Below are 25,784 nucleotides of genomic sequence, written 5' to 3'. Positions count from 1 at the left end.
CAAAGAATCGTGTGTTTCTCGTGTACTCGTTTTATAATATTTTTACGTTCTCATGGTGATCGATTTTACATCCACGCAAACGAGAATCGATTTTATTTATTAATTATTTTGTTTTGTAGCTTTGAGAGTTTGTTCGAGCCTACTTACGCATTCGCACTCGCAGTCACGCACGCTCACGGCTTTCATTTTTACTCAGACTCTCTTATACTTTTATAGCAAAACCAAAATTTAATATAATAACCTTTTTCACCCTGGCTAACTAATAATTTGATAGGTATCAAAGGTACTTTCCTTTCGTCGTATCAAATCCATACGTGATTAATTAATTTCGCACGACTTTGAGAATCCAAACATTTACAGTATTTTCCCGAATGCCAAGACTAGTTTCATCTTTTATTTTTTAATATAATATCGCACACGTCACAGAAACAGAAGATCAACGTTTGCAAGCATTTTTTTTTCTTCATCTAGAAACATATGGAGAAATTTTTTCCAGCCAAGTCACACAGTAACTGGGACAAAATCATCTCTATATATCAAGTATAGGTATACACACTTCCACAACAAACAACGCTCCTTCTTTTTTCATTTATAATATAGACTTTATCATTTCATGACAAATTCGTTTAGTAAAAAAAATTTTATTCGTCTTTCCTCGGCATCTCTCTATATGCATTGTATAATAGTAATTAATTTATATTTATGTATTTGAGAGTTGTTTTTAAAAACGATCGGGCGCAAGCACTAGTTCCAAACATTATTTGGCAGCATTCATCATTCGATAACAAATTATTTTATTCATATTCAGGAAGATTTTACGAAAAAATGATGTGCCTACTATCGTTCTCATGATCTTTTATAATTTTTTTATATAATATTTTAGAAAAATTCATTAAGTAATTAGATTTGGGCCCACTACACATAGTATGTTATTTCATCAAAATGTATGAAGTATTGCACAATGATAAAATGACTGCACGCGCTTTTTCCCACATTCATACCCGTAAAGATGAGATTCAAGTAGAGATTCGTCAAATTCCAAGTTCCTAATTATTCATATGCGCACGTAATATTTAGCTCATCTGCTTGACCGTTTATATATTTCGTTTGTTCCAATAGCTCACTTGTAAAATTCATTTATGAATGATAATATTTACACTAGTCCATGTCTCGTATTTTTGATTATAAAGTTTGCACGTTGCAAAATGAAATGATAGCAGGACTTGACAGTTTGAGATTTTTGTCTCCATTGTAATATCATATCATTTTTTCTCTCTTAATTGCGTATATATAAATCGATACATCGGTATATACTTATTACATATTGATCTATATGTGTATAAGAAATGTGTCTGTGATACAGGACGTTTGTTCGTCGTCGTAGTCATTTTAATTTTAGTCAATTTAAGAATTGGTTTATCCATCGCTATTTTTTTTCTGAACAAATTGTTAAAAATTTTGAGCATCGCGTATTAGTCATATTCATTCTAAGCTCACACACCGATCGTTCAAATCCTTGGGCCACAAAATACTTATTTATAGCGTTCGAACTTTTCGCACATTATTTTTTATTCATACATTTCTAGAAATAATGCGAATTTTCCAGTTTGATGTAACTATTTTATCATATACGTGAAGATGCTCGTATAAATTTACAAGAGAAATTATCGCTGAGCGCTAGAGAGAGATAAAGAGAAAGAGTAAGTACAATTAAGTTCATTAACACATTTATACGTCTTACACATTTTGCTTTCTCAACACATAGTTTTTAGGAAAGTAATCGGCCCGATGTATATGTCGCATTTTTTGGCGCTATGTGACTGACGAATTATATCATATTTTGTATCTCGCTTATTACAAACGATATACGTTAATTATAATCGAGAATACGGGCAGTGAACGGTTGGTTCATGATGCATACAGTTTCCATCATTTTCCTTCCGTTTTTTTTTCTTTACTTTATATAATATGTACAGCAGGAGGACCGCTTTACAATTTTCGTACTTCTTGACACGCGCCATCATTCCACAATACAAACAAAATACGAAGATAACTTTTCGCTTAAGAGCTATTTATGTTTATGGTGTTTTTTCTACGCGAATGTGTCGCACGAAATGTACATGAAAAAATTGTGTTAACGGCTTGACGACTTTATGATTGGGTATCGATTTCTCATCAGCCAAAATAATAATACTTTTTTAAACTTACAAATGCATGGTACGATAACGTTTAAAAGTTACATTTTTTATTGTCATCGAGATGACGAGCATATGATCTTTTTTCTGTTTTTGTGGCTTATGTCGAGCAAAAGACACTAAGAAATTTTTAACAAACAAGATGCAAGTTGTTTTGGAAATTGGTCCGTCATTTTCAATTAATAATGTACAAAAACATCGTGAATTCGCATTCATTCTTGCATATAAAAGTTTTTAGCAAACATAGTTTCAATATAAATATTGTAAAAAAATCAGCAGTGACAAAGCGTACAAATAATCATCCAAAAATGATGTTTGCTTCTTCTTACAAAACAAAAAAACTCATTCAAGCCTAAGAAGCTTCGTTCGTCTTTTAATATTTTTGCTATGCGCTATCATATTCTCAAAAATGTGTAAAAAAAATTTTGTTTGGTTTTTCATTTGAATAATAAAATCAATATAGTATGTGAAAAATTTATTATTCGTTGTTGGACATGGTTCAGGACTATCAGTAACGACCTTCGGTTCTCTTGCATGAAATGTAGCGCTTAGCTTGAAAAATCATTCAAAATTTAAAATGCATTTCTTAACATCTAAATATCATTTCATTACCAGTTGGAATTAAAAACAAATACTTTTCAATGCTTAGTCTCAACTGCATGTATTTTATGGCATAATTTACGTACGTTACTGGAATTTTTATACATTGGCAAGACTTACGAGGCAAAACACATTCTGCATTACAATTGAGTGAAAACATGAAATCATATCATAGGATGTGAAAGGAGCTTTTGGAGCAAAAGGTAAAAAAATTTATTTTGGAACACTGTTTTCTACAGGCTCTGTATATTTGATTATTTTCTCGTCATTCGATTGATTTAAATAATAAACGTATAGAAGATTAACAGAATTCAATAATGAGATCTATATTATAATGAAACAAATATAAACATAAAATTTTCGTTAATAACATCTAGATATTATGGATAAAGTTATGATTATCTTAATTTGTAAAAAATAATCGATCAAACTGACCTGAAGCATAGCAATACCTCACGACTGGAAATTAGGTAGTACTTTTTATAGTATAGAGGCATTGATTCTTCTCTGTATCTCAAAATGTCTCGGTTATTTTTTATACCATCACGAAACTTTTTTTATTACTAAACTGAAACTCTTTACTATTTTCAAATAAAAATGTACGTAAATTGACACAAAAATGCAGAAACGATTGATAGGTATTAATATGTACTAGTTTAGTACTCCTTTAATATTTTATAATAAAAAGGTTTTCCACCATCGTACACACGAATTTTATGTAAAATAAATCCTGCGTTGGATTTCATTTAGAAAAGAACTCAGCTTTTCTAGGAAAATTTTTATATTACATGACAACTTATTGGTATAAAACAAAAATAAAATGACAAAAAGGAAACGTGATAAAAATACGCCACAGTAGAAAATGGCACTAGAATTGCTGTCACTCGCCTCACAGACTGTAATAAATAGCAAAAAATAAGTTTCTTGCACCGATTTTCCTATTATTTTTTTCACTCATTAATTTATTTTTCGTTAATTAATTTTCATTTAGCTTATTATTGATGAAAAAAAATAAATAAAGCTTTATATTGCATATTTTATGATTATATATCATTATTTCGTATGTAAAGTTCATTCTTTCATCGCTTTAAATTTTTTCTTTTATCATACATCGTAAAAATTTCAAAAAAACCAAAAATAATAAAAAAAACATATTTGCCGTATTTCTGGTAACTATCAACAATACGTTCAATGTAATGTTATGGTCATTTTCAATGCATTTTTGAAACGCAAACGTTTTTTTCTTCAATTTTATGTTATTAAAAAAGTTATTTCATATAAAGTCGCGAGGATTCGACATACCACATGGACAGTCAGTGGCAAAATGCGCATTATGTTTGAAAAAATTCCTTTATCAGTAGTCGATTATCATTGATAAACGCTCATTTCTGTTGTTGATACTTTTAAAATTACATGCCTATTATATTTTTCTATTGATGTATCAATACGAATAAGTTTCTTCTCAATCTTATATAATTTTTTTTAATCCTCCATATATATAATCTATTTTGTATACATATTGATTCATTTTATATATAAAAAAATTAAGTTGACATCTCAGTCAACCAAATTCAATGGTTTTCCCCATCATTTTATTTCCATTTATTTTATTAATCGTATATATTAATATTTTGTATATTTTTTGTTTATTTAAGCTAAGCTATATAAAAAGGTAACAAATTCAATGCATTGGATTATGAAAAAGTAGATCGGTTTCACCGGTTTTTATATATTTGTTTGGATATACGATTATTTTTCTGTGTGTGTGCGTGTTTTTTCTTTTTTACGTCTCTTTTTGAATATAAGGGAGAGGCCAAGCGTCAATTTTGTTGTATATTCCATCATTTATTTATCATAGTATATGTTGTAATAATATAACATTTAGAGACTGTTCCGATTTATTTTCCTTCATCCAATGGTTTTCGTTCGACACGTCCTTTATGTATATATGCGTCCAGGCAATTTGTCCTTTTTTTATTTATATGGCATCATCGCGACTAGAGTAATCGATGCCACACAGAACTCTCGGACACATTCTTTTATTCTACATGTACACAGGCATTTACACCACACAGACACAATATATAATATTACGCACGCACGCGCACCTAAATAACGGACTACACGCACGTCCTTATGTGTGTAGTCTTTTACGGGCATAGACCCATACTCCTTTGAACACAACGAACGCACTATGACCTTTTGTCAACTTGTTTATCTCAAGTTTTTCTTATATAATTTATTTATAAATAGATATTTCATATACACAACTTCACATGAGAGCTAGTTTTGTATGTATAAATGTATATTAGAAAAAAGAGTGAAAACTAGCGCAATTATTTTTTCTCCGTTGCTTCCACATTTGGTTACACGTAAGAAACGTCTACGCCAATTTTCGTTCGTCGTCTCAAACGTTCATTTTTGAAATTGCGCCTACAATCGCGCACTCGCACTTACACACTCACATATACACACGCACACACACAAACATACATACACACACACTCTTTGGGTGTGGTGCAGGCTGCTGCTGCTGCTGTTCACTACCATCACTTGACGGCGAATTCGTTAAGCTTTCGAACGGAAATACCCTTGGACTAGGTTGATGGTCGACTTGCGCTTTTACGCCAGCACCGGTGTCAACGAACTCGTCTTCTTTTGGACGAGCGGACGGGCCCGGAGACCTGGTTCAAATTTGGGCGTTTTCTTGTGTACCTGGAGCACTGCTGCTGCTCAGCCGCCACTTAAACTTTTGAACGTCATTTTAATATACTCGCAACGATCAAGGCCTGACGATCTACACCAAGTTGTATTCCTTGAGATTCGACTGCAGAATCGTGTCCTTTACTGCCGCAAAAACGAATCGAATGTTTTCCGTATCTGTGAAATATAATATGCGGCGAGTTAATAAATATTATATGTGAGCTTTTCTTTACAAATTGTCACAGTGGTAAAAGTTCACACACTTTATTCAAATTAAATAGTTGCAAAGAAATTCGGTAACTGGTATGAAATATTTTTCATTGCTTCAGCTTTGTCATGTGTAAGACTTTTTTTGATAGCGCATAATTTGAATAATGAATTAATTTGAACAACAAAGGTATGACTTTTAACTACCACTGTACGCGTTTTTTTCTTTATAAATAATACATACGAGGTATCAGAATAAGCACTTATCCAGCGTGTTAGTATAATAAAAATGCAAAAAGTCAAAACATGCAAAATCAAAGTAAGAATCAAGGTGTAGTGAAATAAAAAACAACAACACAGCAATTCGATTTTTTCTCATAATCGCCAACGAAGTTATATTTGAATTATTAGTACATCTGTGATAAGAACAAAAACACAAGCGTGTCGTTAGATGGGTTAATGTTACAAGGCAAAATAAATAAATAGAGAGATAGAAAGCGCAAAAGGGACGAAACAGAGAAATTAAGTTAAATATATCATAATTATAATAATAGTAATAGCAGTATGTATGTATACACGTTTTCTCAAATTAATGTCCATTATCAAGCGAAAACGTTTGTGCACATGTTTTATACACAATCTCTGTAAAAAATACATATTCGTGCATATACATTTGATGTATTTATACGCTTCCATTAAAATATCCACTTTTATTTGTTTTCTTTTCTAGAATAGAGTCATGCAGTGGACAAGTTTCATTCTGGCATCGTTTCTTCTTGTTTTAGCGCAGCTCGTGTCGATCAATCGAATTAACTACGTGAAGCTGCCATCTCGTTTTCTTCTCCAACAAAATATCAATGCGTCGTAATGGTTCACGGTTGTTTCAAGCCAAATTGAATTCCTTCAAAGCGTTCTGCATGATGGTGTCCTTTACGGCGCAGAATACGAGCTTGATATTTTCCGTGTCTGATGGACGCATGCAATAAAATCATAATTTCCCAAACAAAAAAAATCCCCGGGAGAAAGAAGAGAAAAAGCGTTAAATTCATACCAACCACCATAAGTGTATAAAATTGAACGAGCGATGAAAAAAGGTCTTTTACATCGATCCCTTTCTCATGGTTCGTTTTATAAAAGAAAAAAAACTAGAATAATAACTTAATAATAAAATCACTCAAAAACTAAATTACATTATACACCCCGTGGCAAAAGCTCAAGGGATCGAATGGTCAAACCTAAGTAGACATGCAAATGAAGGGTGCATCACAAACATGCATAAGCCGGATGTGGTCAAACAGGCATGTTTTATTATTATTTTTTTAGCATTCGCAATACAGCAAAGCGTGAATGAAACTAGCAGTGAACCTACCTGTGGCGCACGTAAAGTGAGAATATATAATCTTTTCACTATCTGGATTGAGGTCAACGAACATCCTCAAAATGAACTCTCGGGCCATTGTCGCATCCCTCTGAGGTCCTATACAGCGACAACAACAAGATACACCAATGTGCAAGCGTTACATGATTATGATTCTAGCATTATGGATTAATTAACGTACAGGCGAATGGTAATGATGTTGATATATAAATTGACCTTACGAACTAGCTTCACTCATTTTTTTTAGCTTACTTTAAAAGTACTCGATTACAATTCTACAGAAATGCTAATTTTTGTCGTTCAATTATCTTCACCATGTATTGTAATATAAACATTTATGCATATATATGCGTACTCTCTAATAATAAAACTCAATCAATAAAGTCTAGCATTAAGCCTTAACGTGAGCGATACGCTACAAATATACGACGTACAATCACTCGGCTGATTTTCGCGCGCGTGAAGTTCAAAAAGAAACGGACAGTTGCGTACATGTATGTTAAGAAAAAGTTATGAAAAATACTCTATGGGAAAAGAATAGAAGGGTTTAAATAACGTATTTTCAAGCTCACTTTATAATGTACATCTTTGCGAGTTCAATTATCGATGAGTTTCGTGTCTCGTGAATGTAATCCCTCATTTTCGAATTTAAAAATGAAAAAAACAGTTAAAATTCAGCGACTCCGGTCAATGCGATTGTGTACATTACATCATTTTTATTAAATAAAAGCTGTGTGTGTCATGTATCGAGCGAGAATAAAGTGTTACGGTCAAGGTGACGTCGTTGTACACTGTCCGCGTGTGGAAAACCTACCGCGAAGGCCGTGCCTTTATCCCATTAATGTCGCGCGCTCGCACTAGCGCCCCGAGAAAACTTGACGAGTGGCAGTGAACGAGGAAGAGGAAGAGAGCCGAAGAGAGCCGAAGAGAGCCGCTGAAGCGACAGTTCGCGAACGCGGAAGCCCCGCGCGAGCCTATCCGTGTGCGTGCGGATTATATAGATATGGTTACGACAACCGATCGACCGGCGCGAGCGATGTTGTAACGAGCAAGGACGCTCGTCTCTTCGCTTTTTCTTCTTTTATCTCTGCAATTGTGCGATAAATCGGAACAGACGAATGATGATTAATAGCGCAACATAATTTGACAAATATTTGCGTTGTACAATACAAGTGTGTAGAGGGGGCTGGGAGGGAATCTATTAGTACAATTAAATACTGCGCCCCAAGCGAACTGAACGACTTTTGCAAACGATTTTTGCAAAACAGACCTGTCGCGGTAGTGAAGTGTGAGTAGCAGGTGCGATCGGGGTCGGGATTACAGACCAGATATCCTTTCAGAATGAATTCCCGAGCTGGTTCGTGTTGCTGCTTGGGACCTAAATCGAATCGACCAAATTACAACATAACTTCGTTTTTTTCTCTTCTCTTTTTTTTTTTTTAATTTTTACCCGAAATGGAACGATACACCGCGAGTAATTTTCCGGATCATATCGAAAGTTGTACACGCGCGACCGTCTGCTTCTCATTGGCCATGATCGTGAAGCTCGTTTTACGCTTTCATCATTGGCATTGGAAAGACTCAATTTTCTATGAAGCAGCACTTCACGCCAGTATTAGCTTAAAGCTCTTTACATCATCATTACGCGAGTTTTCAAGATTGATTCCCGAAGTTTTTTTTTGTTGAAAAAAGGAAAATACCTGGAGAAAACTTACCATCGTATTCAGGAAAATAATCCACGAGATGTGAGTACATGATTTTTTCCTCTAGCAAATCTTTTTTATTCAAAAAGAGAATGACGGAAGAATGTTGAAACCAGGGATATGTTATAATCGTTTTAAACAATGCCTTGCTCTCTTCCATTCGGTTCTGCAATTTAAATGAAAGGTTGTTTATTAAAAGCGTTGAAACATTTTTGCATAATATACACACGTGCCTTTCAGTGTACGAAAAAAATTACCTCATTTTCGGATTCAAAGAGAATTTGATCGTATTCACTTAAAGCTACCAGGAAGATAATAGATGTCACATTTTCGAAACAGTGAATCCATTTTCTTCTTTCAGATCTCTGACCGCCCACGTCCACCATTCTGCAAATTTCATCAAATCGGTTAATTAATTGTCAAAGAGATTTTTCGCAATGTACATGTATCACGGTGTCATACACTCTCACCGTGCTACTGACACGAGGCAAACTAAGCGATTTTTCAAATGCAAGCAAATTTAAATACAGTATGCCACACCAATTTAATTAGATAATTTGATAAAGGCGATCGAAACTATTTCGATGCCTTGAATTTCATGGCTTTATTCGAAGCGACAAGTATCCCGTAAGCTCCAATTCTAGCCAAGTAGGTATATTTTTCTCCTCTACTTTTTTTATTATTTTCGTATACCTAAATATGATGGAGTCCAGATCAAAGGGATACTCTAATATTCCAGTTGTAGGAACTCGAGCTCGTAGAATATCTTGCTCGGAAGGAAGATAGTCAGGCTCTTTTATACGCTCTAAGTCAGTAAGATAGCTGTAACACACAGATAGACGAAAACCAAGCCATGCAATCATGCAATTGAAAGATTATTTGTTAATTCATGCTTAAAATGTAAAAAATATTGTACATTAATGCGTATCAGTTCCCTTGAGTGCAATTACGATGCAACAACGCAGTGCTCGGCTACGTTCACTATATTAATAAAACTGAAGAATCGAGTTGCTCGTGATTTACGAGTACAAAAGCTCGTGTGATTTTAAAATACAAATAGCCGAATTCCTGCGAAATTACAGAGATATGTCAATATGCGAGTGTGTGTGTGAGTTTTGGTATGTGTGGGTGTGTGCGTGTGTACACATATAGGCCGAGAGAACGAAAAGCGAACGAGAATAGCACTGCCGGCGGGCGGACGTGCTCATTGGTCATTGATTAGTGCACGGTTTAAAATTAAAAGCAACTCCAGGCGTCCGTTCCTAGGCAACTCTAGGTTCCGTGGCTGTATCGCAGAAAGTTAGTAAACAAAACACACGTGCATGCGTACGAGGAGAGTTAGAGAATGTTCGACGCATGCAGTCGCACACAAAAAGTCCAAACCAGAGCAAACGTCACGCGTAAGCTGAGCTTGCGGTAAAGCTCTCCGAGGCCGTCGAAAGAGACATGAAAGGCATGCAAGACACTTGCGACCATCATACCTAAATCTGATTTCTTCCAAGTCAAACGGGTACTCGATTATACCGGTTGTCGGTACCCTTACGCGTAAGATGTCCTGCTCCGTAGGAAGGTAGTCGCGCCCTGCCACTCTGTCTATGTCCATGAGGTAACTGAAACGAGTAGGTACAAAGGTGTTGTTTTTGTTTTTCGACTCGCGTTAACTGCTGGCGCGCGCGAGGCCGCATTTTCTTTTCGGCAAAATAATCATGCATAAAACTAAATCCGGAACGAGCTCTGAAAGCTCATTAGAAGCTCGACGACGTACATTTCCAAGTACGCGCAAGTATAAATATTATGTTTAGATCTATCTTATAGAAGGAAAAAACATCTTTGTCGGTTAATCTATCATTTATAAGTAATGATTGTGTAATCGCAAAGGTCGTGAATGAGTGAAAAAGGCGCCTTACTATTTGGCAGAATCTGTGAGCTGGTACTCTCGTCGCCGATCGTAGCATTCCTGAATGCCGGAATCTTTCCAGAGCTCTTTGATGGCCGTTACGTATGGCTCGACGAACTCCGTGACCGTTTCGAAGTCGATCGCCCTCACGAGCTCGGCTTTTTCCTAATATCGACAGAACAAGGACAATATTAGTAAACATTGCAAGAAAAAAAATGTACGAAAAATCTCTGCTTTCGACTAATAAAAACCGGTTGACTCACAATGTTCGACGATTCTGCGTACTGAATCTTGAGAAGATCCATTGCCCGGATCATTGACTGCATGGCCATGAAAATATTTTGATACACTAGTTTGATGTAGCCCCGTTTGTCTTCGTCCGAGTAACCGGAGCCGTGAATAATTCTCATCTGTTTGATGAATGTGGATTTGCCGGATTCACCAGTACCTGCAACACAAAAAGCGAAAAGTCGATGTAAGTATATTCTCTGCATGTAAGCATAATCTTGTCTTTTATTCTTAATCGAGTCGGCAGCGCTTGCCGCGATGGTGACAATATTTTATTCGAGCGAAATTTCGCTCGGGAAATACCCGCGGCGCTGGCGCTCGATAGCGGCGCTTAAAAAACTCCTCTTTTAAAAAGGAACAGCGCACGCTCGCTCGCTCGCTCGATATATAGCTCTCTTTGAGGCGAGAGTTTTTTTTTCTTTTCGGGGCTTTCAAAAAAATTCAACCTGCACCGTAGAAGGAAAAAAAGCGAACGCCGTAAAAACGGAACGACATGGGCACATGCACCTCTGTAACGTAGGGTTATTCCCAATTTTTTGGCGCGCGCGCAAAAATTACGTGTTATATACTTTTTAAAATGAAATTTTATACTCTATATACATCCGAGTCAAATTATAAACTCGTCCTCTCTGCGGCATCGATAAAACACGTGGAAAAAAAACCAAGTAGAAGAGAGTGCAAGAACAGGAAAAATGAAAATCCAGTGAAAAGAGTCTAAGCAGCTGGCGGCGCCGCTGCGAGAGCGAAAGGAAATTGACTTCCGGCTTGCTCAAAGATTTTTGGCTCTGATCGCTCTGTAACCTACATTATAGATGTGCAGGTGAGCGAGCGGGTACCAGTGTATCGTCGCAGTCATTATATTGCGACGCGAGAATAAATCGGCGCACAGCAAGTTGGGCATAACTTTTTTTTAATCTCCATCAAGCTGAGTGAATGTCGCTTTGTAAAAAAGGCCGGGAGAATACGAGTTGGATAAGCCGTCGAGCCGAATCGAGGATTTTCATTCAACGAGCTTTCTCTTTACTACGAGCAATTTATGAATCGCTCGACGTAATCGAGTCAAATCGCATAGAAATTTTTCTCAAAGCACTAAAAGTGTCGGGCTGAATTCACTTGACATTAATGTCGCAACTCTTTGAGCGTTTACGAAGGCGTGAATCAGCCGAGCAACAATCGTGCAGAATAAGTTTATTTTTAATACAAAATAATATATCTATATGAACGAGATGGCGAGCTCTTCCGGTCGGTGCGAACATCCGAATTCCGCCGCGTGATAGACGACGAATCACGCGCCGCGAAAGGGGGCTAAAAAGCCGAGAGAGCGCGCGAGCTCGCGATTACGCGAAATTAGATTTAACAAAATGCACTCCTACGTGCAAGAGGCGAGAAGGCGTGTACGCGGTCATAACGTATCATCGCAAGTAGTGTGCGGTTAGCCGCATTAAGCTCTGCTCTGCGCGCACATTGCCGACCGCAAAGTGTACGGGAGCGTCGCCGTCGTCGTGCCTTCACTCGCAGCCGGGGACAGCTCCTATACACCTATACGATCTATGTGCGCTGCAAAGCACACATGAAACGTGCATCTCACGACAAGTTCTCAGCGAAGCCAGGAAAGATGATTCGCGCGAAATAGCCCTCGGCACGCCGCTGCACTTCCTTTACTCAGCCATCTGTATAGAGTGTGTGCGAATCTGTGCAGCGCGTTCAAAAGGAAAAAACATCTCGCGCACGTGGTGTCGATTGCGTAGCGCGTAATTTTATATGATTTTCGGTAGCCGCAGCGAGTGCAGGTTCAATGAACTTGTACGGAGCGCTTCAAAGTTTTCGCATTTTAAAAGCAGCAAAAAATGAAGCATTCGCGATGGACAGCAGCAGCGCGTGATTGCGAGCGGCCGCGGCGATGACTAATACGCGCTGCGCGCTGATGTAACTGCGACTGCCAACTATTCGTCATAAAGCATTGACTTTTGGCGGGCGCAAAATCCGATTGCAAATATCGAGGGATCGAGAGAAAGATAGATGAATCAAAGTCGATTTTGCCATGAGCTTAGTAATCGTTGCATATGCACGTCGAACAATCTCTGCGCGCGTCTTTTACTTGGAACAGAAATTAAATTTTCGTGTTTACGCATCAATTTATCGCTGGCGCTCTTTTTCGGTGCCTCTCTCCTTCCTCAAATTACGTGGGCATCACGTTGGGTCGCGATTCACATGCAAAATTCTGCCTATAATGATGCAAACAATAATCATGACACGTGGAAGAAAATCAATACGTTTGCGAGGGAGTACAGGTAGTAGCTTTGTCGAGCGCGCGTGAATTGACAAATTTCGGCGCAACGTGCGCAGGGATTACTTTAGTTTTTTTTGTTGTGTCGTTGCGCTCTGCCTTTTGTTTAATCATTCGCCATGCATATGTGCCATTAAGAAAAAATGAAGATAAGGGCGTAGGCGTGCGCGCGCCGACCGACCATAGTCGTCGTCGCAGTAGTAGTAGTAATAACAGCGACGTTGCGGGCAATGAGCTCGTCCGGATCTCTCTCTCTCTCGCTCAGACGACTATAGTCGAGCTTTTGCACCTACACATACACATAGATAGAGGCGCACGAGTGCAAAAGAGGATAATAACTGCTGCATGTGCATAGGTATTTGCATGCAAGCGTACAGCTCGTCTATCATCTTTTTCCTTCTCGCATGCGACTCTTGTCTTTTAATTTTCTCGTTGCGCAGGGTAAATATTTTCCAGTAGACATGTGCAATGCCTTCGGGGAATGCAGATACGCGTTCGAATTAGTTTTAATGTGTGTACATTTTAAAATTTATCCGGCCGCGCGTATTTTCTCGTCCTCGAACGCTTCGAAGAAAAGAGCCGAGCACACGACGATAAAATTCACTCGATATATTGCGATACAACGGACGAGAGCGTTTTTGCGCGCGATAATAATAAATTGGAAAATCGCATTATTCGTTGTGCGCGAGAGCTAACTGCTGCTACTGCTCTTGCTATTACTTGTTCGTCGCGCGAGCTTAAAACTTCCTGCCATATATAAGATGATTATAATGCAATTTTGTACGAAAAATTAATTACAATAACGACTAGAAGCGCATGCGAGAGAGAGTGAGCACACGTTTACACGCGTGGCGGCGAGAGAAGTTTCGCGAGTAGAAATCACACACGAGCATATCTAACGTGCGCAAACATACACACGCAGACGTGTCGGACTGATCCTAGTTATGTTCTACTGAGTCTCTAGAAGCTTTGAACTCCTCGCGTGCAACATTGTTTTGTGCTCGCTTATATATACACGTATTCGCAAAGAGTTCAACCAAAACTCGCATAAATTAGGAATTTCCAAGCAGCGGTGGCAGCGGCGGCGGTGGCGCGAGCGAGCAGCCAAGGCAACAATAATCCAAGTACGGGAGTTTATAACATTTTCGAGCTTTTATATACGCTCATGGTTGCGCAGCAAAAGTAGTAAAACAAAAATCCAACGATACACGAGCGCGTCGAAATTTAGCCTCGCTTTCGACGTAACGATAAGCTGAAAACGTTTATGAATTCTTTCAAGTAGATGCTCACGAGACGATCGGCTCTTTGTTTAGCCTGTTTTATTGGTAAGTGAGTATTTTATTGTCGTATAGTCACACGCTCGTATATATCACTCTCGCGAATTGACTCATTTCTCAGGATCGGGCGGCAAGTTTTGAAATTCGCTCGATTTACAATGGGATGACAACGACAGTCGTATACGTTTCGACATACACAATTTAAACGCGCTCATTGGCAAATAGTAGTAGTTTAAAATATAATGCGGAATATCGGAGGCACATGATTCGCACCGACACATCGTGGATAGTAGCAATTCATGTACCACGAAAAAATTTTAATTACTTGCCACCACCTATCGCGGTGTAAAGATTTTTCGTAATAATATTATCTCGGTTGACCTAAATAATATCGATAAGAGCATTTCCGAGGCAGATCCAATGTGTCACTCATTGCACGGGGTAATAATTTTTCTCCGCCTAGACGAAACTCGCTCCGTTGTTATTTTTTCTTCTTTTTTATTTTTAATTAGTATACGACATCCTTATCAATGCTCACGCACACACATACACGAGCGTGCGACTTCACTCGTTGGTTTTCTCTCAAACGTTCGTTGACCCGGTAATATTTCTCCTTTAGTATGGCAACGACGCACTTAAAAATTGTAATACGATAGAGAATCGTACGTAGACATAACGTTTGTCGTATGAAACGTAAACTTTCGTGTCACATACATTGTTGAGACATTGTCGATGAAAAAGGATAATAATGACACAAGCCTAGCCCGATCACGTAGAATAATCTTATTTCAAGTACTCGCTTTCCGATCTGTCAAACATGCCGTGATTTAATACGGAAAGGTTCTTCACTTGACATTTTATTCTTTGCGTCTAATGATGATATCGATCTAGCAGATGATTTTACTATGATTCACAGTGAGTTTCTAACGGATTAGCTAATTCATTCAAAAATATAAATCTCACAAATGTTATCAAGATTTCTCGAAATACGAAACATTATTCATCATCTCGCGGTAGTGGGGCAGCAGCAGCTTATATGAGCAGCATCGCCAATTAGCAAAAGATCCCATGCTCTGAAGATTACAACGTGAATTAATAAGAAAGTCAGGGACGCGCTTTATATGTGCTGAACTTACAGGTACGAGGGTATGTGCACTCGTTTGACGCACTCGTTTAGATGCGCGTCAATAATAACAATAGTAAATTGCTTGGTAAAGGTAGTAGAGTCCCGGCTACGCTGAATTCACATCTCTAGCAGTTGCAGAATTAAACTCGAACGAATGGATACATATATACATTATATGTATCATCAATATATCCAAGAGATGCAATTCGTACGAGTATATGTGAGTGCAAGAGCATCAAAGCGAAGCAACGACTCGATCGACCGATGAGCTGCTGCTACCTGTGAGCTCAAACGTACTGCTTTCGTCTCTCTCGTCTCTCTCTCTCTACCTCTATACCTCTCTTCTTATACATACGTACTATGTTTTATCGCGCATTTTTATACGTACACCGTTATAAGTCCATGTGAGCATTTCTATAAATCATGGGAAAAATACGAGGCTAAAATCGCGATTGAAAATTTTAGCGTTGAATGCGCGTAATGAACCTTGATGATTGTTCATTGATGTCCCACAAACACACGCTAATGCGTGAACAATGAACATTTTGATAGGTGCTTTTTCTGTAGTTATTCTTTTGTTCCCGAGGGCACAAAATACTTAAATACTTATTCCTTGTGTTGAAATTTTCGAAAACATTTGAAACTTTCTCTTAATCTCCTTTTGTCATTTGAATATGTAATACTTAAAAAAAAACATTAGGATACAAAAAAAATAATATTCAAATTTTATAATTTTTGGTGAAACTTAACTGATGATTGCGCCAATTAAAATATTTTTCACTTAATACCGATTAGCATTACAGAAAAAATTAATAAGATAAAAAGTATTTAAAATTGTTTAAAGAAGACGTGTGAATTTTTTCAAAATTGTATTCAATATTTTGAATCTTTCAAAGCTCAAATCTTAAAAAGTTTTGAAAACTTTAATAAAAAAATATAAAAACGTATTAATTAAAAAACTAGAGAAAATATATGACAAATTTTGCCAATTATTTGTAGAAATGCTCATTTAGATATCTAGATCAATCCGGATTCGGAATAATTATTTTATTCGAGAAATTGGAAATGAAATCAAAAGTTGAATGGATTAATTTTTGTATAGAAAGTCTCAGAGTATAGGTAAGCTGTATACTACAACACAAGGTCGACTATGATCGGCCATCCAGAACTCGTGGTAGCCCATGTATCGTATGGGTGTATGTATGAGTATCGCTACACCTCGCTCGATTATTTATGAAATCTCGTGGGTATTTTTACGAAATAGCCAAATACACTTATCGTGTTGGGCTCTCGCGTAGACACACATACACACATATACAGTACACACACACACACTCATATAAATGTACGGGATACCAGCAGTCGAGCACTCTGTAAATTAAACGTTTCTTTCCGATTGGCGGTAGAAGCATAGAAGCAGCGGCGGCGTCGGCAAGCGCATCATTATCGTCGCGGGCTTAGCTCGCGGCTCTCGTCTAATACAATTTCTGTCCTTGTAATTATTAAACAGACGGGACTATATACGACGAGACTCTTGGCTCTCGAAGCTGAATGCGAAATTGAAAGAGAAAGGAATACATAAACGCTCATGAGTTATATGTGTCAATGATAATAATCGCCGGTGTATCACATACATAACGCCGTATATTGTGCGATGCGTCATTTTACCGCAGCTAACATTATCATACGCAACCTTTTTTTTTTTCTTTCTCTCTTCTTCGATTTCGAGCGAAAAATCGAGTAATTTACAGTTATACTCATCCGCGACCTTTGGACTCGTCTAAATCTTGTTCGAATAATTACATAAGTAAAGACGAATGAAACCTGTGTATACATTACAATGAGTGGCAGCGGCGCGCGCGAGCCGATCTATATTATGCATTCAATTAGGCATTGGCCTGCGAAGCCTTTTCTTTTTCTTCTCGAAATTGCGCGTAGCGTGCAGAATTGGTGTAGCAAGATTGCCGTCAAGTATCACAGCGAGCTTGACTACATTATCCAGTATGATTGCCTTTATAAATAATAAAACGTTTTTTAAGCGAAAGGCCTGCGAGCGTATAAATTTACGAGCAATTGCTGCTCTGTATGTGATGTTATTAAAACTAATGTAATGCGCGCAGATGTATGTGCTCGCGTGCCGCTGTTGTGTGTGCGCCGAGTAGTGTCAATTTGATTTTCAGCTCGAAATTTAATCAACGTTTCGTTCTCTCTTGTCGAGGCGCGTCCCCATGCAGCTGTTTTTATTTACTCTGGGCGAGATCTTTTTGTTTTTTTTTTACGAAAGTTTAGATAACCGAGGCGCCGCTTGAATCGAAAAAATTTATGATTTTTTAGTCGACGATCGATCGACAGGATTCTGCAGCACGAAAAATGACAGTTTTTTTATCTCGGTCACGTCAATTTAGAAAAAAGAAGCAAACCTTACAAGACAATGACGAGAGCGTCGTATATTTATCACCACGCTACTTAATTTATCGTCTTTTCATAAATAAAACTTATCGCTCTCGTCTCGCGGTTTTAACCGGTATTACGCGAGAAATGCACCGTTTCTTTTTTCGTTCATTTTCCCCCGCCAGAAAGTGAAAAAGCGCACGATCGGCAGATTTCGCGAGTCTACCTTGATCGACCTTGGAGCAATGAAATAATCGAATCGACCGACGAATTAATTGTTCAAACACGTGAGTGCATAATTCTTGAAATCTGATCAACCTCACGCCTCAAATAAATGATTCTTTTTTTTTCTTTTCGCAAGTGTCAGGTTCTAAGCGTTTGCTGGTGTTGGTGTAATACAATAGGCCCAAGCAGAACGAAAAATTGCGCGCGAGAGCTGCATCGACAAGCAGCTATTAAGCAATGGGGTATTAGGCCGACTCTCTGTCTTTCTTGCTATCTATCTCTTTTTCGCTACACTTATACATATTTGAAAGCTGGCACGTATCGATGGTAAAGCTCACTCGTATATACCTTCACGACGAAGAGTTCAACGTTTTTTTCTATTTTTCCCCTTTTCTTTTCATACAGGTACGCGAGAGTTTTATTCCGCGTGCGTGTGGCTGCGGCTCGAATTGTTGCCAAAAATAGTCGACACATGTATCTGGAAAAATTGATTCAAGAGTATCCAGCGGAGGCTCATGCACTTATGTAAACGAGTGCAGATTTTGTCACGTTTTACTCTCCTCCCTTTTGCACGAGATCTTTTATTTTGCTTCGAGTGAAAAATTCGTCGACTCCTCATATATAGTTCGCACGCTGATACGGGCGTTTGCAGATGTGTTGTGGCTACAGCAAACACGTGACGTAGTCCCGCAAGCTCGAAGCACGCCTAGATCAATTTTTAAAAATAAAAGCTCCGAAGCTCTCACTCTCGGACTCGGCTCTACGTTCTTTCCTACCTATGCATATTCACGTTTTTAAACTGTGAATTTATTCCATACGTTGGTAGAGAGAGACTAACTCTTGGCTTGTTTGGACCGTGCTCTACAGAAAAATATATATGTAAAAAAAAGTAAAAGCAAAAAATTTGCAATATAAACGCTCGCAAAATTGCACGACGAATGCCAATTTAATAAATGATCAAAAATCTTCAATTCAAGCGTTATCCGTTTGAGATTGCAGATTATTTGCTGGCAGTTACGAAATTGTTCTTTGCGCGAGGCAAGTGAAAAAAACCGAGTGTCAAATTACCACGTGATGGTGGTTTTACTTATATAGAGTTTAGCTTCTCTAATTTCTGCCATACGTTAAAAAAATTTTACTAATAGTGAATTTTGTTTTAATGAATTGAACGGTACAGCCTAAAACTTAGACAATACGGTTGTTGAGCAATTGTCTTTTTTTTTGGCTTTTTCTATCGCTTCGTTAATGCGTGGATTTGTTCTACTCGTCACAGCGGAAACCGGATGATGATTTGGCAGATGATACGAGTCTAGCGGTACAATTGCTTATCGCTTTTTGACTCGTGCTTTTCTGATTTTAGAAAAAAAAAAAGAAACGAAAAAACAAAAAGAAAAGTAAAGCGCGAGAGAAGTAAGTTAGCAGGATAAAAATATTAGAAAAGGCACGTGTACTCACCAAGCAATAAAAGCTTGAGTTCTCTCCTGGCATCTCGTTTGTCTCTCCTAAGTTGACGTTCAATTTCTTGATTGATACGTTTTTGTTCCTTGGCCTCCTCCGACAGGCAGCACGCCATGGTTACAGCGTGTCTGGCCTATCTATAATTATCGGATGAAGTTGCCACAAAGTAAAACGTATCGTAATCAACTGACTTTATTTATTGCACACTTGTAACGCCTGTATCTGCTTATTTTTCAACAAAATCAGTAAGCAAGGCAGTTGTTTGTTTCTCGCTGTTTATTGAGCTTTTTAAATCTGTTTTTTTTTCTTCAATGAACAATCGATGCTGCCGCTGGTCGGTCTATCTCCATCGTAATCCTAGCTCTTCTTATCTGATGCTCAGGTCATGGAAGTCACAAAAGCCATGAGTGCAGTTTTCAGTCCTGGTAACTCTGCACACAAATTAAACATATGTATATAGATATACGTATACACAAATAGGATGTAAATATATGGTTGGTCGATGTGTAGATGCTACACGCATACATATGCACTTGACACGATCTATCTAAGTAACTCCGTGTACTTGTCTACACTAATGCATTATAAATACATAGATGTGAGTACACTAGGTATAATTTCAAAAAAAAAAGAATAAAAAAAAATGTAATCATCAGTAAATTATCGATGTCGCCGTAGTCTTCGATGCGGTAAGAAAATTAAAAAATAATAATAAACAAAATCATAGAACAATAACAACAGCAACAGAAGCCGTAGCGTACGTCACCTAAGAGGTATGCATGTAAGTGTGTCTGTGAGTACAAGAGTCAAGTAGCAGCGGGAAAGTACAACGATGAAATTGATAAACCACTCGACCGGTACATACTTATTAAAGATAAAAACAACAACAGAACAACATGAATAAAAACAAGGCGGACATGCAAACACGTGGAGTGAATCTTGGCCGATTCGTTGTCCCGAATCGTGTCTGTTGGTCAGTCGAGTAGTGTATAAATAACAGTCAGCGAGCTCACGGTAAGAAAAAAGGCTCATACACGTGATGCTGTACAAGAAAATAGAGGCAGTCGCGGATGAAGCAAATCAGTGCGCGTAATCGTCGTCGTACAGGCGCGTTACAAATACACACATCTATTTAATCGGACGCTGCTGCTGCTTGCTGGATTCTCGACACAAGACGACGACGACGACGACGACGAGTTTAGTCACACACGCGCGCACTCAGTCTCTCGCACAAACATGCAAACGCACACAGAGCCAGGCGTGTGAACGAGAAAGAGAGAGAGAGAGAGAGAGAGAGAGAGAGAGAGATAGAGAGAGAGAAGCAAGGCATGCAAGCAAGCAAACTTACACGAGCTACATACGGCAGAATATACCCATTCGTTCAAACATTCGCGTCACTGCTTATTTTGTATTCCTAATTTTTATCATCAAAAATAAAACGAGGCCTGTGTAGGCGCGTGATGTAATGCTTATAATGTACCGGTACACACTCACACACGTATACACAGACGACACTTGAACTTGATTGGATATCCTGGCCAGTGAGCTGGCTCGAGCTCGGAGCAGCAGACAAGACAGTCGAGCCAGACAGACAGACAGCGAGAGAGTAAAATTGCACTTTTATGTGTATTATCAGCAGCTCGGAGGCTCACGCACACGAACACATATACACGTATTTAGCAGACGCACTCGGAACACGCGAAATTTCAACTCGAGCTCGAGGCAGACGTAGAGAGAAAGAGAAAAAACGGTGCAGCAGCAGATTATTGCAAAGGAGGTAAAGCGAAAAAGGAAAAATACTTTATTCTCTTCTCTCCCGGCTATTTGCTCGTGCTCCACTACTCGCGAGCTTTACACGTTCACGTAGGTATTGTATGCACGTATAGGCGACGAGAACACACACGGCCGTTTCTCCAGTGCGATCTGTGTATATGTATATACATGTGTCAGAAAGTCAGACGTGTGTATATGGGAGGCAAAACTGGCGAGCTGCTGCTACTGCTGCTGCCTCTGCTGCTACTGCTCTCTTGACTCTCTTTACTGCTGCTGCTGCTGGGTGTGGTAACCACGGCTAACCTTCCGTCTCTTTCTATCTCGCGCGCGCTACTACACGGCAGATATAGGCTTCGGAGCTGCTGTTGCTATATAGCTCTGCTAGCGCGCTTCTCTCGAGCGCACGCACGGCTTTTTCGTATACCTATATATATTTTGCCAAGAGACCAGCCGCTGTCGCTAACTTTTGCGTGTATGTGAAACACACACCTCGTTGCAGAAGGCCGCGCGCGCGCACGTAAACGCTGAAAGAGAAGCACACCGTTCCTGGATACGAGCGTATACGCGAATATGTTAGAAGCTCCGAATCTAGCGCTGGACTTGCATCGCGTGTCTCATGCCTATACTTAATGATTTCGAAAGAGAAGTAGAGAACGAGCGAAAAAAGACTGCTGATTTTTTGCCTCACTGATCGACTCCGACTGTATATATGTGTATGTATGTATGTAGGCGAAGAATCGCGCGCAGCGAAACTTGAGAGGTTATACAGCCAGAGAGAATCGCTACGGCGATGACTTCTCGAACGCCAAAGTCAAGACAACAACACATACAAGACTAGCGCTGGAAAAGTAATAAATGCACGCAATGTTACGTACGTTCTGCAGCTTTGTATGCTTCGTTTGTATCAAGCTGCGTTGCGCAGCTCTGCGCCAACAAATATAACAACAGCAACAACAACAATAACAATAACAACAATAACAACAGACTGCGACGAACAACAAAAGTCAAACTTCAGTCTGGGCAGGAGCTGCTGCTGCACTTGTGTAAGTATATATATATATACAGATGATGCAAAGCACTACACACGATATTCGCGAGGCCGTCTGCTGCCGCCGCCGCTGCTACTGCTGCTCTCTTGGTTGGCGCGAGGCACACAGAAAAAGAGAGAGAGAACGAGGATATGCAAGGCAATGTATATAGGAGAAACGTATAGAGCTGCGCCGGCCGGTCGCAAACAACAAACTGCGGGACGCGCAAGGTATTGCTACGAGCTTTTATACGACAGGATAGGCAGCGCTCTGGAGAAGCGCGCACAGCTTCAAATTGGATTATTGCCTCTCTCTAGCGCGCGCGATGACGATATACGCGTCCCGAACGCGCTCCGCTATATACCTCGCGTTCAACAGCAACGGCACACAAGCCTACTGCAAGTAGATTATAGCCGAATGTGTGTAAGGTATTACGCGAGAGCGAGCGAGCGAGAAAGCAGGAAGCCCTTGGCATCCGATGACGAAAGAAGGCTAGAAAAAGAGACCAAGAGTCAAGTCCAATGTCTCACCTTCGCGTGCTACTGCACTCTCTCTCTCTCTCTTTCCCCTCTTTCTCTCGGCGCCTATGCGAGTTTCCTATTATTTTCTCCCTTTGTCACTTTTATAACCTGTGTGCAATTTCGGAGTGAAAGAGAAAAAAAAGCTCGGCAGCCCCGAGCGTAAGCTCAACTTGACCGCTTCCTAGGTGTGCAATTACTTAGCTTTTCTCGCTTAGGCTAGGCAGCTATCTCGCTTTGTATAATACGGAGCTGTTAACGCCCAAAGATGCTGCTGAACGAGAAACAGAGGGACAGCACGAGAGACCAAAAGAGAGAGGCGCAAGTTTTAAATTTAGCAACCGGGCACGTGCCCGCGCGAGCTACTATCGAACGACTATAACCGTATACGCTCAAGTTTTTCAGCTCCAAAAAGCTCGTTCAGCACCAAAAAGCTTCACATTGCATTATTGGACGACAAACCCAAGAAGCAAATTTACATACAGCTAGAGAGGAAAAGATAGAAACGAAATAATCTTCGAGGGTTATGCCGTTCGTGAGCAACTGATTTTCGTACAAATGGAAACGATCTTCGTCGGGAGCTTGTGTTTACACTGAAAGCTGCTGCTCAGTGTACCTATGTACATTGTATATATATTTATCTAAGACTTGGTATATTTGCAACTGAGACATGTAACCTATACATTAACGTTTAAGGTGCATGTATTCATATGCAGGCAGGCAGACCGCCTAAGGAGAGAGTTTTCGACGTATACACACATATACATATGTGGGGTCTTGCAGTAGCAAAATCGTACCCTTAAAAGTACGCCCAAACGCCAGAGAGCACGAAAGAGGGAGAGAGAGCGAGGAGATCTTTCTGCTGCACCCATTGAACTATATACCTACACCGACTCGCACCGCCGATGCTGCTGCTGCATCTGTAGCAGGCACGATTTCGCGATTGAGACAGAGAGAGGAAGAGTGAGTTGAGCTACGCACGGCGTGTGTACGCGCATTTCTAAAAATTGAGGTTACTTTTCGAACGTCGTCCTTTATGGTCCGCCCATATAGGTAGCGGCTACAGTGGATAGAGGCAGAGATACGAGGAGCCAGTCCAGCGGTGTAGCATGCTCGAACTATGTCGCCTCGGTGCTCGTGTACTCGTCAGCAGTACCGACACAGTACAGAAGCGAGAAAATAATATCGATCGAGGTAGAAAAGTACGGCGGCGAGAGCATAACGTGCGAAGAGCCGTATTGTAGTAGCAGCAGCAGATAGAGATATACACTTCAGAGCTGGTCGTCCGCGATTATTATAAAGAAACGATCGACGATCATGATTTTTCGACTAACGCACGACTACTCGCTTCTTCTCGCTCCGTAACATACACGCTCGTGCAAAGTCACAGCACGAGCACATATAAAGGCCTATATCTGGCCACATATACGTACGAAGTACACATACAAGTACAGATACACATACATGCACACATACGTATAAACACGCACTATTCTGGACGATGAACGCACTCACTTGCTATTTCTCTTATTCTCGCCGTCGTCTTCGGTGTTTCTGCAGCTCCTATACATTTGGGGGAATAAGTCAGTCATTCCCTGCGTGCAGCACCTTGCATCTTCCGGATACTCTTCATCGACTCGTATCTATCAAAAAGCTGTCGTCTTGTGGGCTGCTCGGCGTACACAAAATGCACTCTCGGTCTCCCTTGTCGCACAGTTAACACAGGCTCACTACTACCGACGTGATACGATTGAGCAAAAATATCGCCAATTATATAGATACATATTGCGAGCGTATGCACGGCCGGACAGAGAGAATATCACACGCGAAAGTCCAGCTTTACGTGTTGTATAGTTTCACGCCCGACGATTTCTTGTTTTTCCTCTCGAATTACGAGTATTTTTTCTTATATTCTTGGCCTAGCGGCTCGTTGCTGATGTTCGGAGAACACGCGCACACTCACACAAACACTCGCGATCTTCTTATTCATGTATAATTATATAGGAGCGATCACACGCCGTACCGGAGGAATCGGAAAACGCACTTGATTATCGCAGAAGGAATTCGACGCCGATGCCCATCGGCCAGTGTGAAACTTGTGTATACGTAAATCACTACCGAAACGGTGGCATGCGTTTATATGTAACAGTTGACCACGGGTCAATTGTCGCCGGCGAGGAGACTTGGACTGCACGAAATGTGTAATTGCGAGGCGACGACACGTACATGCACCACCACACGCGAACAGCAGCCGCGAGAACGTCCTCCCTGTGCAACTCACTCGACAGTCGACGTTTCTGTGCTTATGTGTGTGCGGCCGCGCGGCTATGCCGTCTCATCCGTGCACCAACACTTGGACACACGACGCGTCCTATACGTGTGTTGCTGTGCGAATTCTCCTCTTGCGCCTGTATACGTGTGCCCCTATCGGTGCGCGTGTATATTTATGGGAATGAAAATGGGAGGGGACACGAACGGAGCCGAGTCGCGAGAGCTCGAGCCACGATGAGCAATCCGCCTCGTACCGACAACGAGTAAACCAGCTACACATATCCCAAGTACCCGACTACATGCACGAAAAACCCGAGAAAGAATCTCCGAGCAGCAAATGAGCCTACCTTCTGTGTCTATAAGAAGAGCTGCTCTCAACCTTTTTATGGGAGCTCCAAAATGATATGATCCAGAGCGACGACGACGACAACTTCGATCTGTCCGTTTATTTCAGACGGT

General features: G+C 39.8%; 1 protein-coding gene across 15 annotated transcripts; it reads right to left on the bottom strand.

The window, feature by feature from the left end:
- Positions 1-3,776: 3,776 nt before the first annotated feature.
- LOC106648342 (guanine nucleotide-binding protein G(q) subunit alpha) lies at positions 3,777-25,619 on the bottom strand. 15 transcript variants are annotated; one of them, XM_014365158.2, is made up of 10 exons: positions 24,570-25,617; positions 19,733-20,166; positions 10,947-11,131; positions 10,694-10,848; positions 10,268-10,396; positions 9,480-9,608; positions 9,044-9,173; positions 8,799-8,952; positions 7,075-7,182; positions 6,069-6,671 (listed from the first exon to the last, which is right to left on the bottom strand). In XM_014365158.2, the coding sequence occupies exons 2-10, from the start codon at positions 19,848-19,850 to the stop codon at positions 6,589-6,591; spliced, it is 1,191 nt and encodes a 396-aa protein (XP_014220644.1). In that variant the 5' UTR covers positions 19,851-20,166; positions 24,570-25,617; the 3' UTR covers positions 6,069-6,588. The 15 variants fall into 15 exon arrangements, with proteins under 15 accessions (XP_014220638.1, XP_014220643.1, XP_014220641.1 ...); XM_023458670.1 differs by lacking the exon at positions 10,268-10,396 and having other exon boundaries at positions 24,570-25,618; XM_014365146.2 differs by lacking the exons at positions 7,075-7,182; positions 9,480-9,608 and adding an exon at positions 8,354-8,461 and having other exon boundaries at positions 6,589-6,671; positions 24,570-25,448.
- Between the last annotated feature and the right edge of the window lie 165 nt (positions 25,620-25,784).

The sequence above is a fragment of the Trichogramma pretiosum genome, unplaced genomic scaffold (genome assembly GCF_000599845.2).
Source record: "Trichogramma pretiosum strain Unisexual culture from Peru unplaced genomic scaffold, Tpre_2.0 scaffold24, whole genome shotgun sequence".
NCBI lineage: Eukaryota > Metazoa > Arthropoda > Insecta > Hymenoptera > Trichogrammatidae > Trichogramma > Trichogramma pretiosum.
Note: the sequence above shows the minus strand (reverse complement) of the source record. Positions and strands in the feature narration are given on the sequence as shown.